A 17,617-nucleotide genomic window follows, 5' to 3' on the forward strand; every position below is an offset into this window, starting at 1 on the left:
AAAGCATTTTTGATTGTTTCCTCGAGGACAATTAGTTTCAATTAAAATATTTTATTTACTATTCTTTTTAGACTAGTTACGGGTTTTTTCTCTTTCTTTTTTCTTTTCTTTTTTTTTTCTCTTTTGCACATTATAATTTCTAATTATAGTTTTCTGAATATGAACCAAGATTAATGGTTTTATGGATTGTGATTTCTAGACATTAAATTTGGATCTAATTTATGAATGGTCACATGGACTGCGGAAATGACCTCACCTTATTATGATTGTGTTTATGAATATTTGTGATATGTTTAAAGGCTGCGTACTATAGATCCATTGTGATCCGTCCCTTTCTCGGACCCCGCATACGCAGGAGCTTTGTGCACCAGACTGCCCTTTCTACTATTTTTATTGAAGTCACTAGCAGTTATAATTTTAATTGAATTAGCAAATGAAAAAAGAAATAACAATTGACAAAAAAACCAGAAATTTTGTCACTTCACAGAAACCAGAAATTGTGTAACTTGGCAGTTCCATGCATCTTACCAGATGAGTTTTTATTTTACTCCTTTCTTAAAATTTATATAAGTGGGTTTGGCTCTGTTGTGTACAATCATCTCTACAAGCTTTACGGCTTACAGCTCCACAGAATGACCAGTAAAATGACAAAGTATGCAAATTCTTCCACATACTAGCACAGAAGAACAATAAAATGACAAATTATGCGAATTCTTCCGTTTTTTTTTTCCCTATTCCAGGTTCTGTGAACTAGGACCAATGTTAAATTTAGCAGGAAAATGCAACATTGGTATGTAAAACAAATGCAAGAGCATGCCTCAAAAGAACAAGGGTTAATCACTGCTATGAGTTCTACATTTGACAATGATACGATTATATATAATTTGAACTTGTGATATATAATATAGACATGATTCCATTCTCTGAATCTTATTACATTAAACAAACATTAAAATGTAACCAACATTCCACTCCAATCTGGTTTAATTTTTCGATCAAACAGTAGAATGAAATAACACATTTCATTCCATTTCCACTATAATTTCGTTCATACCTCAATTCCACTCCAAACAAACCAGCTGTAAACATGAAATAGGTGTGCTTGCTTGTAGAGGCTTCACACTCCATCAGCTTTGAAGCTGTAATATGTATCTTTGCATTGCACCCATTCCATCCTAATTCCTCAACAAGAAAATCCATTTCATCCATCAGAGACAGATTGATAAATAAAAAAATAAAATGAGTGAATATGCAATAATACAGATGTCACATATAAAGCAATATTACTGACGTTACACTCAGTAACCTCAATTGCTTAAATTTTAATCAATATTGGTAATCGGTTCTGAGAAATACCACGTGAAACATTTGCCCCATGTTACTGCCTGGGTAACATGTCACACCCACATACCTATGGATCATCATCATAGGGCTCAGCTGAGGATGGGAATGAGGGAAGAAGCACAACAGGCATTCCATTTTGCTGAACTTTAGCAAGCATAGAAGCATGAGCAGGCTGGTAGCAGAAGAAGTTTCCCCTTAAGTCCACGTACTCCAGTTTACCTGAAGTACAGCATATGAAAATCAAATCAATGGAACCCTCTTTTTTTTTTTTTTTTTTTAACACAAGACACTTTTAAATGGTGGAGCTATTTTTATTCTATCTAGAAAAAGGGAGGGGAACTATTCTAACATTCTAGGTATTTCACTTTTCCAAATTCAGGAAATGATGTTTTAATTTTCAATGACTGTCATGATTAAAAGTTCGTGCCTTAGCATGCTTACGAGCAGCAAATAGGATTAAGAATTTCCATTTCCATGCCTAGATGCCCCTTCACTCAATATGGAAGAATCTATTTAACTAACTTTCTGAATAATCTTGAACCACTATAGAGTTATCTGGGTAGCAAGGAAAATATCAGATATTTGTTGAATGAAAATGGAAATGAGAACCTAAGACTTCATCAATAAAAAATGGAAAACTTCAGAACATAATTGCTGTTGAAGCATCTATTATTTACAGGCAAGCAAGCAGCTTAACTGAATATGGCAATTGTGAACTATTTACCTTTCACATAATTAATCACCTCCAAGTAAATTATTTTGAGAGTTCAGAATCATTAATATCGGGCCTCTGTTGGAGAACTGTTTGCAAATAATTCTAGGGAATCATATTTTGTACAAAGATTTAGAAATTAGGGATTTTGTTTTAAGGTTATTTAAGGGGTTGCAGTTAATTTAAGGTTATTTTAAATATTTTATATACTTTGGTGCAATTTTGTACTTACTTTTTTATGTTTTCTTTTCCCCTTTCTTCCCCAGTTCTCCCCCTTAGGGGCCATTTGGTATCACTATAAAAATTAGAGAAACGAAAACCAAAAATCAGAAACAAATTCTAAAAACTAGAAACCAGCAACCTATTTGATCAACATTTATAAAACTAATACAAATTAAAAACTTAATTAAAAAAATACTCATTTTAATCTTTAAATCAAATAATATTATAAAAATATGATTAAAATAATAAAATTATAAATAGTACATATTAAAAAAATTAAAAAAGGGCAGCCCAATGTACTAAGCTCCCGCGTATGCGGGTCGAGGGAAGGGGCGGACCACAATGGGTTTATAGTACGCAGCCTTACCTTTTATTTTTGCAAGACGCTATTTCCATGATTAAAAAAAAGTACTAAAATAAATATAATTTTATTATAATTATTTTACTTAATTATTCTACTTTCAAAATTTTTTTTACAATAAAAATTTTATTGGACATAACAATTGAAAAATAGTAAAGATATTTTGCAATTGGCTTTATTATTATTTTTTTGAAATTTATGTATATTTTTCTTTTAATCATATTTAAATTAATATGATCATTTAATTTTAATTTAAAAGTATATAAAATGAATAATTTAATCCAAAAAAACTTTTTCTGAATATTAAAAATGTCTGGTAACAGGTGTCAAAACAACTGAAAACTATAAAATCTAGTTTTCAATTTTTTTGGCAAACAGCTGAGAACCAGCAATAGAAGCAAAAAACGGACAACATCAAACAAACGTGTTTTTATATTTTGTTTCTTCACTGTAGAGAAATAGAAGCAGAAAACAAAAAATAGCAACAATACCAAACGGACCCTTATTTCTATTTCTCTTTCTTTTCTTTAACTCTTACTGTCCTACTTCACCCCATCAATCCAAATCATATGGCCTTGTGTAAAGGGAAGAATCAGAACCAATCTAAGCAGCAGAATAACGTTTCATTTATTTCAGACTAGAGTTTTCACCAATGATCTAATTTGAAGGTACAAAATGGTAAAATATGCAACACTACCCATTTCATCTCTTCGTCAGCCAACAAACAAGAGACTGAAATGAGTATTACGACCCTTTGGGAAAAGGGTTATGGTAACCTTCTGGCTTTTATTTAATTAAAATAAAAATTTTCTCCAAACTAGACTTTTATAGTGTAGAGTGTGATCGCTACCACTTTCATATCCAAGCCATCCTTAGAGGCCAAGTTTGAGAAGTGCTTGGGAACCTATAGTAGAAACCAAGGAAACACCATACACTTCTGAAAGCCTGAAGTGCCCGTATGACCGTATCTGACATTTGTTGGACACTGACAGTCTTGACACCTGCCAGACACTCCCTAACACAGGCTAGGCACATGGCAATATTCATTTATTTACTTATATTTCTTGGACACAGGTGAGACACTTCTTGACACTTCGCAACAGGGCGAGAACACTTCCAGGACACTTCTTGCAGCAAAATGCTGCACTTTGTTGCCTCATTTATCGGAATTAAGGAAAACCCAAAAAAAATTGAGAAGCCTCAGAGTCAAGGTTCTTTGACATTGGAGTTGTTGGATTTTGGAGTCTTAGCTCCACAGCGCCATCCACAGACCTCCCAGCCCCTAGAATTCCCTCTCTAAAGCCAACATCAGCTCAGCGCTCTCGCTTAATCTTTTTTCTTTTAAATAAATTTCTAGATGAACCATGCTGATTACCCACCATCAGCCATGACCTTGAGTTGTTTTTTCATTGATGGACCAATATTCCATAATGTGAATATAGTTGATGATTGTATAATTATAGTTTGTAAAATGTATTAAAACTGAGCATGAATGATTCTTAACCTTATATGATTTGAAATTAGAAGTACCTAAATATTAGTAATCTAAAAGGAAAAACATGCCTAAGTACATATATATATATATATATATATATATATATTAATGTATCCCTGCCATATTGTATCCTCATTTTTTCAAAATTGGATGGTGTTCAGAAAGATTCCTCCAGGGTAGTATGGGGAAGGGAGTTTAGGTGCCATTTGGTTGAGTCTAGTTAAAACGGTCATTGGGAGAGGGAAGGTTGAGTGCAGAATCAATGTGTTAAGCAAGAGCATGTGCAGACTGTATGGGGTAGGGGAGTGGAAGTGGATCATAAATGGGCGAAGTGATATTGTTAAGCACGAGTAGATTATAGCGGAGAATGGGATTTTTTTTGGCAAGAAAATGTGATGGGATGAGCCTTTGAAGTTGCAATGCCTATTTTGAACTCCAAGACTGCCTTAACAAAACATCAAACATACAATCAAAATTAGGGGATGGGCAGGCTAGTTTATTTCAGACAGCAACAGCTACACAAGCTTTTGAGGATCAAGTTCTACATGAAAAATGGATATCCAATTACATGAATTCATCAACTAAGAAAATGAGCTACATATGAACTACTCATATCATTTCGTATTTGTGCTTTGTGATGAGCCATCTCATTCATCTACTCATACATCTAACTTGACTTACTCTCTAAGTGAGGTCAGTTCATTGTAAAGGACTTCCATCCTGCAGTGATTACTAGTATCTGTAACCATTAAGGCTCTCAGGGTGGTGAAGACCTTAAGTTTTTGAGGAGGATGAGAAGTCTTTGTAAGGCCGAGGAACCCTGTTGGAATGGTTAGAGAAGAACACTAGTACATAACTTGATTTATTGTGAAGAATATTGGACCAGCAGAATACTTGAGGAGGAGATTCGAGAGTGAGTATAAGCACCAAATTGGGCCGAGTCACTATGATGTGCACTCTCTTCTCCCATCTCACCATTTTAATTTATTGTTTAATTGCATGTGTTGTCATGCAAACTAATTAACTTATTCCTCATTACAAATTGAAATAAATTAGCTTGATTTTTATAGCACAAAACTTGCCTCCTCTCTCAGGTGCCAATCAGGACAACATCAACAAAACACATCACATAAAGGCAAAGTAATAAACCTTGAGGTTCACATCTACCATAGATTGTTAGACTGCCAACTAAATAAAAACCTTAGTCTAGGATGAGACCTCCTCTTCATATTCCATTGACAAGAACAAAAGGAATAGTAGAATGAATGACATCAGAGTAGAAAGATTAAGAAGAAATTATTCCAAAACAGTACAAAATTCACAATCTCTTCTTTATAAATCCTCTCATCCTATTCATGGTTCTTTTTTATTTTTCATTTTTTATAGGAAAAGCCCATTCCATTCACTTGGTACTTGGCCAACTGATCAGATTGCTCAGGCTCACAACATGTGATATAAGAAGCAAAATTTATTACAAAGGATTTGAAGCAAGAAACAGCAATCAAATAGATTATGGTACCCTTAAGATTGCACAGGAAATTTATTAATAGCTGAAAGAAAACCTACAACACTATATTAAAGGGTAAGCAGACAATATTAATACTTAATTAGAACTTTTAGCATTATGTGTACATACCTTTTGCAAGTTCCATCGCAGAGTATATGATTCCCAAGCACTCTGCAGGCATAATATTATATCCTGCACTGACTGCAACAAGATCTGGAGCAAATGAAAGGAGCTTTGACAAAAAATTTGCAGTTTCAATCCCCCCACGGTTGTTGCTACATGATTAATTAAAATGTTCAATTTCCAGACAGAAAATATCATTTAAGTCAAAAAATTGAGCATAAATATAAACCTTAAGTTGATGTATACAAGCTTCACATCCTCAGTTATTGCTTTTTGCAGATCAAGAAAACCAGATGAACCCAGTCCAATATCTTTAACATCGAGTACTTTAATGAAATTGCCGAACTTTCCCAGAGGTGCAGCTATTTGGCTGGAGAACATAATAACAAAACAAACATTTATATATATATATATATATTATAAGCATCCATGCGTGTGTGTGCGTGTGAAAGAAAATAAAATAACCAACAGTGCAGTTTTGTCCAAATAAAAAAAGGAGGGGCGGAGGAAAAACAAAAGATACTGTGCGGATTCTAACCTGCCAAGGTCATTATCTGCAATAGAAAGAGAATATAGTGGTTTCTTAAAGGTTGAAAGAATTTCTAAAAGTTGAGTCACTCCATTGCAAGAAAGCTCACAGTTCTCCAGCCTCAGGTTAGAAAGGCGAGAGTTTCCCTCAGAAGCCTCAATAATGTAGGGAAATAAATTCCTGAAAAATAGAAACTAGAAGTAGGTTATGAGTCTCTTTGGTATGCTAAAAATGAGCAGAGAATGAAAATCCAACTAACTTGATCCCATCATCCTCTATGGGGTTGCCACTTATATCCAGAGTCTCCAAATTAGGCATAAGAGCCAGAGCATGTTTTAAACTGCCTACATCGTATTTGTGTAAGTTGTTTCCCCTGAAAGAAGTGACCATTCTCATGCACAAGCCCATTAAAAATACAATAAATATAAACCCTAATTATGACTAATGACTATGATACAGTTGAAAAATCCCACAAAATTATTACCATTGATTGTGTAGAGGATCTTATTCTCTACAGATCTAAGACAAATGACTGTACATACTACTTTGAAGGGCACTAAGGAGTAAGGACATATTGAGGAGCCCCTGGTCATGCTCTTGCTTTCCAAAATATTGTGAAATTCCACATCAAAATTCCAGATTTCAAGCAATTTGAAATAAGGGGCCAATTTTGTTTTCACAAAATTTTGATAAGATAGCTCAATTTATTGAAATTCTGATATACTGACATAATTTGTTTAGATATTGGCTATGGAAAAAATTTTCATCGAACTTGTCAAGTCAAAGTTATCTGATATAAAAATTCAAGACAATAACATTTTTGAGAGATGATAAAAATTTTAAGATGATGTTCGCTTGGAATTTCAACAATTTCAAATAATTTCTTTAAAGAAAAGGACTTAATTGAGCCCCTTTTTACTATGAATTGGGACCTTTCTGTGTCCATTGGCCTGTTCACAACAATTTCATACATTTTTTGCAGGGGATATAAATCTACATAGAATTCAAAAGAACAGTACAAGTTGTGTTATACCTTAAATTGAGCACGCGCAATGACTGCAAAGACTTGCCTAGTCCTATATGTGATAGGGAACAATCTGGGGGTCTCAAGTTAAAATTTGACAGCCAACCAGAAATCTGCAAGAAGTGCATTATGTTGGCTTATCATAAAAGAATGCAACAAAAAGATAATTGAATTTGTAATTCCTTACATTGTTTTCCGAAAGATCAAGGATGGACAGGCTAGATGAAGCATCAAGAAGGATATTAAAGACCATTGTTGCAAAATTTCTCCCAAGCTGGCTGTCGCTGAAACTTAATGAGCTCAAGAACCTGACACCACATGAATACAGGCTTTACAAGTTAGGGATGATGCTGCTCAAGATTTATGCCATTAAGAGATGCATCCAATGCCATGCATGCATATTTAAAAAAAAAAACTTAGGAATATAATTAGAGAAACCCAGGCTCTTTCAAGCCAAGAAGCACCAACATGGACACGCAACACAGATACAACACAACATGGACATGGCATGTCAAAAAAAAAAATAACTGATTCAACACCAGCTATAACAGGCATTAATTGCTCTGAACAATTTGAAGTCCTTATTTAAAAATTAGTGTCTGTTGATTTGCCCGAGTAGAAGGAGAGCCTTGACGAAACTGGAGGTCATGGGTTCAAGGCGTGGAAGCAGCCTCTTGCAAAAATACAAGGTAAGGCTACGTACTATAGACCAACCATGGTCCGTCCCTTCCCCAGACCCTGCATGCACAGGAGCTTTGTGCACTGGGCTGCCCTTTTTTTTTAATTTGACTGAGTACACAAAACTAATCCTTTAAACATAATGTTTGTTGCACCAAAATAAAATGAATTAGAAATAGAAACTGCATGAGGAAGATGTAGAAACAGCAGTTGATTCTGTTCCAATCCCTTCCATTCCTACCAACCAAACATTACATAAAAAATTATAAGGCTTGATTCCGCTATATTTCAAAATGTTGGACACTGATATGTCCATATCTTACAGAACATAATGATCTTTATGAAGACCTTTTTGTCTATGCAGAACAGGATTTGCTAATATTACAACAACAACAAAACCAAGCCTTAAGTCCCACTAGGTGGGGTTGGCCATATGAATCATTTTCCGCCAATTTATGCGATCATGGACCATTTCTTTTGACAGATTAAGGGTTATTAAATCCTTATTTACTATCTCATCCCAAGTTATTTTAGGTCTATCCCTACTCCTTCTACTGTCCCCCACAGTAACTAACTCACTCTTCCTCACTGGCACACTATGTGGCCTACGTTGCAAGTGTCCATACCATCTGAATCGTCCCTCCCTTATCTTATCTTCTATAAGAGCTACTCCTAATTTACCGCAAATATGTTCATTCCTTAATTTATCTTTCAGTGTTATACCACGCATCTATCTAAGCATTCTCATCTCAAGAACTTTTACTTTTTGAATATTCTATTTCTTCATCACCCAACATTCTGATCCCTATAGCATAACTAGTCTTATAGTCATCCTATAAAACTTCCCTTTTAATTTTAAGGGTATTCTATGATCGCAAAATACACTTGAAGCACTTCTCCATTTTACCTAACCTATTTTTACTCTATGCATTATATCATCTTCAATTTCTCCTTCAGCTGGCATTATAGATCCAAGATATCAAAATCTACACGTGTTATTTATTTCTTCATCATCATGTTTAACTTTGTCTCCAATATTCCTCCTACCATTACTGAAATTACATTTCATATATTTTGTCTTATTTCTACTTATCCTAAAGTCTCTAAATTCCAAAACTTCTCTCCATAATTCTAACTCAGCCTCTACTCCGCCCCTAGTTTCATCAATCAATACAATATCATCTGCAAATAACATACACCATGGAACCTCATTTTGAATACTCTTAGTCAGTTGGTCCATCACTAAAGCAAAAAAGATAAGGGCTCAAAGCAGATCCTTGATCTACACCTATGGTGATGGGAAATTCTCTAGTTTCTCCATCTATAGTCCTTACACTAGTCATTACTCCATCATACATATCCTTAATGACATCAGTATACGTAGTACATACACCCTTTTATTTCTAAAAACTACCATAGAACTTCCCTAGGTACCCTATCATACGCTTTCTCTAAGTCAATAAATAACATATGCAAGTCTCTCTTTTTTTCCCTAAACTTTTCCATTAATCTTCTTAAAAGATATATAACTTTTGTCGTAGATCTCTTAGGCATAAAACCAAATTGATTTTCTGAGACCTTCATTTCTAGCTCTAATCTTTGTTCAACTACCATTTTCCATAGTTTCATCGAATGACTCATAAGTTTAATTCCACGATAGTTATTACAATTTTGATTATTTCCTTTATTTTTGTATATAGGTATTAAAGTCTTTTTACTCCATTCATCTGGCATTTTCTTAGTCTTTATAATTATATTAAATAAATTAGTTAACCATATAATTTCGTTATCACCTAAGCATTTCCAAACTTTAATTGGGATGTTATCTGTTCCTATAGTTTTCCCATTTTTCATTTTTTTAGTGCAAACTTAACTTCGTTAACTCTAATTTTGCGAATAAACCTCATATTTTTAGTTTTTCCCTCATTTATCAAATCTAAGTTTAAGTCTTCTATTTGGCTTTCATTAAACAACTTACTAAAATAACTTTTCCATCTTTCTTTTATGTCTTCGTCCTTAACCAACACAATATCATCCTCACTTTTTATACATTTTACATTTCCTAAGTCCTCATTCTTCCTTTCTCTAGCTTTAGCAAGTTTAAATATATCCCTTTCCCCTTGTTTTGTATCTAAAATATCATATAAACTATTAAATGATCTATATTTAGCTTCCATAACAGCCTTTTGTGCATTTTTGCTCGCCTCTTTATACTTTTCAAAGTTATTCATGTTTCTACATTTTTGCCATGTTTTATACCAAATTATTTTTTTCTTTACAGCTTTTTGGACATTTTTATCCCACCACCAACTTTCTTACTATTTGAGAATCTTCCCCTTGATTCACCTAAAATCTATTTTTTAATAGAGCTAGTTAATTTACTCAAAAGAGTATTTATATCTATCTCATCCTCTATAGTTCATTCCTCATCTTTGATCATTTTATCTTTAAATTTTATTACATTTTCACCCTTTAGGTTCCACCACCAAGTTCTCTTACACTAGTTTATTTTATCATTTTTTTCTTCCATTTTTTAATACATATATCTAACACTAAGACTCTATGTTGTGTGGTTAGGCTTTCACCTGGAATAACTTTACAATCCTTGCAGGATAAATGATCTACCCTCCTAGTTAAAAAAAAAATCTATTTGACTTCTATTTTGTCTACTTTTAAAGGTTATTAAGTGTTCTTCTCTCTTCTTAAAGCAAGTATTTTATACTAAAATCATATGACATAGCGAAGTCTAAGATCATCTCTCCAGGCTCATTTTTTTCTCCATATTCATATCCTCAATGTATCCTCGCATAACTTTTATTATCCCTTCTAACGTGTCCATTCAGATCTCCTTCTATAAATATTTTCTTAGTCCCTAGTATGCGTTGTATATCCATATCTTCCCAAAATTGTCTCTAAGATTTTCTGCTAAGCCTACTTGAGGAGCATAAGCACTAATGATATTTATTATCTCTTGGCCTAATACCATCTTGATTTTTATAATTTTATCACCTACTATGTTAGTCCGTTTACATCAACAACACTATCTTTTAAGTTTTTGTCTACAATAATTCCTACTCCATTCTTATATTTTTCTTTTCCAGTGTACCAAAGTTTAAATCCTGATTTATAAATTTCTCTAGTTTTCTCCCCCACCCACTTACTTTCTTGAAGGCAAATTACATTAATATTTCTTCTAGTCATTGGTTCTTTGCATGACTACTTATGTTATCAAAGAATACTTGAGAAATATTCTATATCTTGGCTTTTTAAAAATAAAATTATCCTTTTGTTTAGTTTTTAAAAGTAATATACAAAAAATTATTTAAGATGATTTTTTTCAAGTCTTTATCCTCCTTTTTTTCTTTTTTTCTTTCTTTTTTATTTTTTGATATCCCATAACACCAACCTAGACAAGCCCTTCAGACACCCCACCCCCAAGCAGCACCAAAGTGGGGGAGCATGTAACTGGCCCCACAGCTTCCTTCTAATAAATCAATAATTAGCTTTCGTGCAAAGTCTTTCTCCTCTTCTTTGATACCCCTTTTTTTTGGAGATCAGTATATTTTGGAGGATTTTTTTTTTTTTAAAGTACACAGGGAAAAATCAATTCCCTCTTTTTCTAATTGTCACTGCTGTTGTGACTTGAAGTTGAAATAATTGCTAAATTTGTGACAGGAAATGACATCGGCAAACTGCTGGTAGACAAGTGAGTATTTGTAGTTGCAGTTATCCCTATTGCTTATAGCTATTTTAATTGTTTATGTTAAAAAAACACAATGGATTGATAACATTTTGTTGTGTGTTTTTATTAACTATTCTTGCACAGTTGTCGCATACACTTTTATTAAATATTTTTGCATAGTGTTTGAAATTTCTCCTGCAAGCCTCTGCAATTGTAATCATTACTATCAATATGCAAAACCTTTGGAACCCTTTTTCTTAGTCATAGAATTCTTGCTGTTGGACTGGAAACCTTGAGCGTTGGAGATTTTGTGTTTGAATTGTTGTGCCATCTATTCCTCATGAACAAGTGAAGTATGAGTAACAGAATTCAATTTTTCAATAAGAACAAGGAAGTGTGATAAAAATAAAAATAATAATAATAACAAAGGTATATGTATTTTGATTCATATCCATTAAATCAGCACTACTAAATTGTATAAGCCTTTCTGTCATTCAAACAACAGCTGCATATTACATATAGGTGGGAACTTCCAAATAGCTTTAGGTTGCCTTAGAAGGGGCCATCCTTAGTAAGCAAACCCCTAGAATACGAAACAATTACCCAATACTATTCCAGTCTTCCCAACAACCCTATATTTATGCCATTACAATTAGTATGCACAAGACCTCCAATAAATGCACTTCAACTGCAGAATATTTGCCAAGGAAAAAAAAACAAGTATAAGCTTTAGCATTTTTTGCCCCCAGATGATTCCATCCTGTCATGCTAGGCACTTGAATTTGCCATTTGCTTTATCCCTACCCTCTACCCGAATTGTTGATAAAATATTATCACCTGCTTTTTTATTTAGCTTCTAGTCAATCAAAAGTAATTTCATTCTATGCTGCACCTCACAAACAAAATTCCTAAATCTCTTACCCCAAAGCCTGACTTTGTTATTATGAATCTAGGCTCAAATCTTGAAGGTGGTACTTACAGAAAAGCTCCAGCTTAAAAACAAAGCTTGTAACCTCTAAATGAATATTTCTTAACTCACAAAATGGAACCTCCTAAATGTAGACTGCAAGTGAAAACACATGCGCCTACTATAATTAAAATAAACTAAGCAATATATCATAAAACAAGTTGCCTTGAAAAAGGGAGAAATATAACAGGAATATTGACAATCATAGAAAGGAAAGTTTTGACTGGATTTAAGACAAGTAAAACAAGCCCCAATCAATGGCATATGTACTAACTCCATAGTAGCCCAAAATAGAATTTTAAGATTCCATCCTAACCATTTACTCAAGTTATGCATTTGCTCAATCAACTATCGTATGCATTGACTGATATGATTCTAAATGCCATGGTGCAGTTGCCACATGTATTTTTCATCCCCTAATTCTTATGCCCTAACTGCTTTAAGGCTACAACAATAAATCAAAGCCAGGAAATATTGGTGGTCTTAGCCTACAATATCTGAAACCAGAAACCCCCAGAAGTTTCACGTGCAGACCCTCCAAGTTCTTTAAAAACACCGATGTTAAAATTATGCAAAACTTCCAGTTTCTCCCCACTCAAAGCCCACAGACGAAAATCCCACCTGATATTTGTAAACACTCACAAGGCTACCCAATCAATATTGATACACCTTTTGTATCCCCCTTATAAATCAATAAGTTCAACTCTCCAAATTTCCAAAAAACAGCCACATCATTCTGCAATGAATTTCTGTGGTACTAAAGCTGAAAACTTTGCAGTAAAATGAACAGTTCAATACTCTAGCTTTAAGAGAATGGTAAGATTAAGAATATCATTAAGGCAAGCTGTGTTTAATTGAACTTGTAATACACAAGGACAATTCAGGAAGGTTGATGTCATGATAACATTGTGCTTATAGCCAGGCCAGCCAGGCCTACATGTTTTATTGTATGAGGAAGTTGAATCATTTACTCATGTTTTACTCCGCTACCAATGTTTTCCCCTAACATAGAGTTATGGAATAAGTTAATATTTGTGATTTTAAAGCAGGTAGATTATCAAGATTATGAAGTTTGTTAGCGAGATCCAGATGTGCATGAGTTTAGAAGGTAGTGTTCGCCATGAAGTCATGGAAGGAAGATATCTTATTAGGTTTCTCCATGTGAACAGTGGATAAAGCTCAATATTCCTGGAGCTTCAAGGATAAGACAGGAGCTGGCGAATTATTCAAAGATGTAGAAGCACATTAGCTGGAAGAATTTCAAAGAATGATGGGCAACTGTATATCTGTAAAAGCAGAGATTTGAGCAGTAAAGATTGGGCTGGACACAGCTTGAACAATAGGCCAAGATTACCATAATATTATTTTGGAAGTTGATTAGAAGTAGAGGGCAATAAAGTGAATCTGCTCAGTCACTGCTCAAAGCCATTCAGGGACTGTAAAATTGAGTGGATAGTTGGTGTGCAACAGTTTGTGAAAGTAACATGCATAGACGGTCCTGTTAGCTGACTGTTAGCAGCAAACAGTCTCCATTTTTCGCAAAACCCTCCACATGGGTTGAATCTTTCTTTGATTAATGCAGTTAGGCTAGCTTTGCCATAGGAGTGGATAGCTGTGAGGCTGAGCAGGTCACATGCCTCAAGCAACTGACTATAAATATGTACAAGCTGTTAATAAAATCCTATAAATGAAAAGAGAGATGTACCTTCCCGACAGAAGAGATTCAAGTCCAATAGGCAAAGAAACCATGTTGGTTTCAAGAAAGCTTGATGATTTGATTGAGAAGTGCTGCACCTTGGGTGTCTGTACACCCTTCATGCATAAAGAACCACAAATTGCATTCAGAAAAGTTGAAGAAAGCTTGCAATCAATGAATTCAAGTGTCATTAATGTTTCACTGTTCTGGCTCAGAAGTTTGCACAACCCATCAACCTGAAAGAGTTCACAATGTATCGCTGAATAATCACTTAACAAACAAAAGCAAGCATTCAACTCAATCATAATTTTAAATATCTTTTAAATTAGAGAATTGTACTGATAGTTGAAATATTAGCGCAGGAATTACCCAGACATCACTGTGGCAATTATATGGCCCTGAAATGATTACATTTGCCTTCATTAATGTTTAACACAACTCTATATTGTTGCATACATAAAAATCATCTACAGAATTCTATGAAATGGATTCATATAAAATTTCAATTAGACAACGTAACTGTTTTTAGTCCTTTTTTGGTCCATTGAGAGACCAGTTAGGCCTGGACTACACAAAATGGGTGTAACCCATCACTCTAACCAAACCCTCAAGCCAAGGTTTGAACCTGGGACCTCCAACATCTACGTCCCATGGTCAAACCATTGGGTTTTCCTGTGGGTGCCAATTATTTATAAATTATGATTGGTCACGATATATTTTTCCTCGTCAAAATCAGTTATTGGACAATATGTGCCTAACTTAGATAATCTAATTCCTAAACAGGACCCAGTGGCATCTTTCATCAATTATGACAACAGTAGGTTGATTCTAACTACAGAATGAAGGATTCCTGGGAATGACATGACGGTAATATTTCATTCCCTGGGGATCCTAGAACACAAACCAAACAAAAATATTCCCACAAAATAGACATCTCATTCTCAAAAAATGATTATCTTAGATTCAATATCGCCCATGAGAACGATCCATTCTATGGACCGCAGATCATCCAAGAAAGTGACACTAAGGACTTAATCAAATAATCTCAACACTATCACCTATTTTGGGGTTCCTGATTTGACATAGAAACCGATGATGAGGGAAGGACTATACAGAATCTATTAAGTGGAAGCACAGCCAAAAAAAGGGGTAGAAATAGAAATTTAGTAACTCTCATGCAATATGCCAGTCTTTTACTAATTCAGGTGGAAAATAAGCAGGACAAAATGGAACTGAGCTTACATGCAGTTTGGATTTGATCCTCCGCACTACCAGGCTTTGCAACTTGCAGTTCCTTAATAAATGCTGCGATAGAAAAGCAAATAGAAACTTAAAAAAAGAAGTGAACAGCATAAATGAAATGATATTCTTTATCTAACAGTTTAAAGTACATTAAAGAGGTAAAATCACGGATACAGCCTACAGAGACAGTTTTCAAAATAAATTCAATGCATATTTCTACTTATATGGCACAAGCACCTTTATACTCAAAAATGAAAATCAATCAAGGGCAACATAAGTTAAGACTAACAGGTGGCACTTTGTTTGCAGTATCCTTCAGGATTCCCAGGGATGTGATGCCCATAGCACCCCATTCTCATGCTGGCTTGAAGCCAGGAAGTGACACCGGGGTAATATCACGTTCCCTGGCCCTGGGATCCTATAACACAAACCAAAAAAAAATAGTCCCATGAAATAGACATCTCATTCTCGAAAAAAAGACTCCTGAAATATGTCATCTCAGAAAGCATCTTAGGTTCTGCAAATCAGACCACACTAATGACATAAGAAAATCAAATAATCTCAACATTATCACCTAATTTTTTATTCCTGATTTGACATAGAAATCAATGATGAGGGAAAGAATATACTGAATTGTTAAATCTTGATATACATTGTTGGCCCACAACCCAACAGCTTAAGCTTTTAGGTAAAGTGGTAATCTAACATGGTATCAGAGCTGGTTGCCAGGAGATTCTAGGTTCTAGTTTCATTGCCTGCATTTTATTCTGTGGTGTTTAAAAAAATTATTGCATTCCCTAATTTCCCTGTAATGGGTGTTATATATCATGTGTTTATCTCTCCATGTGCTATAGGGCTGCACATGCAGGGGAGTGTTAAAGGTTGATATACATTGTTGGCTCACAACCTAACAGCTTAAGCTTTTAAGTAAAGTGGTAATCTAGCATGAATCTGTAAGTGAAAGCAGCTAAAAGAAAAATAGATGTAGAAATTTATTAAGAGATGATAAAAAAGAACTAAAAACTGAGGACAAAGATTTCTCAAGAAAAATAAAGACAGAAATTAAAAATAATAATAATAACAACCAAATAAAAAGCAACACAAACTAAGGAAGCTCCTTCTTAATCCCTTCCATTTTAATCAATCAGAAACATGAAAACAGATAAGCACATGCATGCAACCTCAACAGAATACTTGCCATCCTACACCAGTAGCGCCATTATTTCTGTCCTACAAAATTAGGCAAAGTACCAAAATATCTCAATAAAAAGTTATTCTATTTTTTAAGATATGGCATCACAAAGAGATTACACGAAGAGAATCCCCATGGAGTTAAGCTTGGGTACCAAAATAACCTGTCATCCCTTCACAGAAAGTGAAGGACATGCAGCATAGCTGTAGCACACAAGCTTAACTATTCAGCTGCAATTAAACCGCAGTCTCAAACATTAACAAGTTGACAACCGTATAATCCAAGTGAAGGGAAAGCAATAAGCAAATATGAAAGCAAACATGAGTCGTGCAGTAAACCACAAAATGGCGTAATTCTTTTATCACACCTCTGTAGGCAACGGGTTTAGCACGGGAGGCGAATAGGCTAAACATGTCTACAATAGCGAGGGAGTATTTTTTTACAAACTCTAGGAAACATCAATGTGACTGAGGTGTCATACTCCCCTTTTTGACCAAGGCATTATCCTACTCAATGAATAAAACCTACACTAGCATTTACATGATGGTTTACCATCCATGTGCACAAGATAGGTGGTTAAGACAAGCATAATGCCCTAAACAAGCTTGGTTTGTGCACACATGTCTTCCACTGCCATCTAACTCATTTCTTCGTCTTTAGAGGCCTTCCCACTTCATTGAGAACTCATGTCATTTCTTTCTTGAACTCCCTGTTTGCAAAGATCTTTTCAAACATCTCATTTGTTAGGTTGTGAGGTCTTCAGTGATGCTCTAATTGATTGACTTCAGATTGGATATTCATTGTTGGCAATGAATAGCTTGAGGGCAAAACACAAGAGGCACC

At 34.5% G+C, this 17,617-nt stretch overlaps 1 protein-coding gene across 6 annotated transcripts in view; it reads right to left on the bottom strand.

Annotated features, from left to right (window-relative positions):
- Window positions 1-857: 857 nt before the first annotated feature.
- Window positions 858-17,617, bottom strand: part of LOC131156192 (uncharacterized) — a 43,344-nt gene continuing 26,584 nt past the window's right edge. For 5 of the 6 annotated variants that reach the window (XM_058109688.1, XM_058109687.1, XM_058109685.1 and 2 more), the window contains exons 10-20: window positions 15,583-15,645; window positions 14,710-14,738; window positions 14,350-14,576; window positions 7,505-7,625; window positions 7,327-7,430; window positions 6,553-6,666; window positions 6,303-6,473; window positions 5,994-6,134; window positions 5,771-5,916; window positions 1,412-1,563; window positions 858-1,175 (exon numbers count right to left, since the gene is read on the bottom strand). In XM_058109688.1, coding sequence (XP_057965671.1) covers window positions 1,412-1,563; window positions 5,771-5,916; window positions 5,994-6,134; window positions 6,303-6,473; window positions 6,553-6,666; window positions 7,327-7,430; window positions 7,505-7,625; window positions 14,350-14,576; window positions 14,710-14,738; window positions 15,583-15,645 — 1,268 coding nt within the window. In that variant the 3' untranslated portion in view covers window positions 858-1,175. The remainder of the gene's footprint in view (window positions 1,176-1,411; window positions 1,564-5,770; window positions 5,917-5,993; window positions 6,135-6,302; window positions 6,474-6,552; window positions 6,667-7,326; window positions 7,431-7,504; window positions 7,626-14,349; window positions 14,577-14,709; window positions 14,739-15,582; window positions 15,646-17,617) is intronic. The other variant, XM_058109691.1, reaches the window with a different exon arrangement.

This window comes from Malania oleifera, chromosome 5, assembly GCF_029873635.1.
Source record: "Malania oleifera isolate guangnan ecotype guangnan chromosome 5, ASM2987363v1, whole genome shotgun sequence".
Lineage (NCBI taxonomy): Eukaryota > Viridiplantae > Streptophyta > Magnoliopsida > Santalales > Ximeniaceae > Malania > Malania oleifera.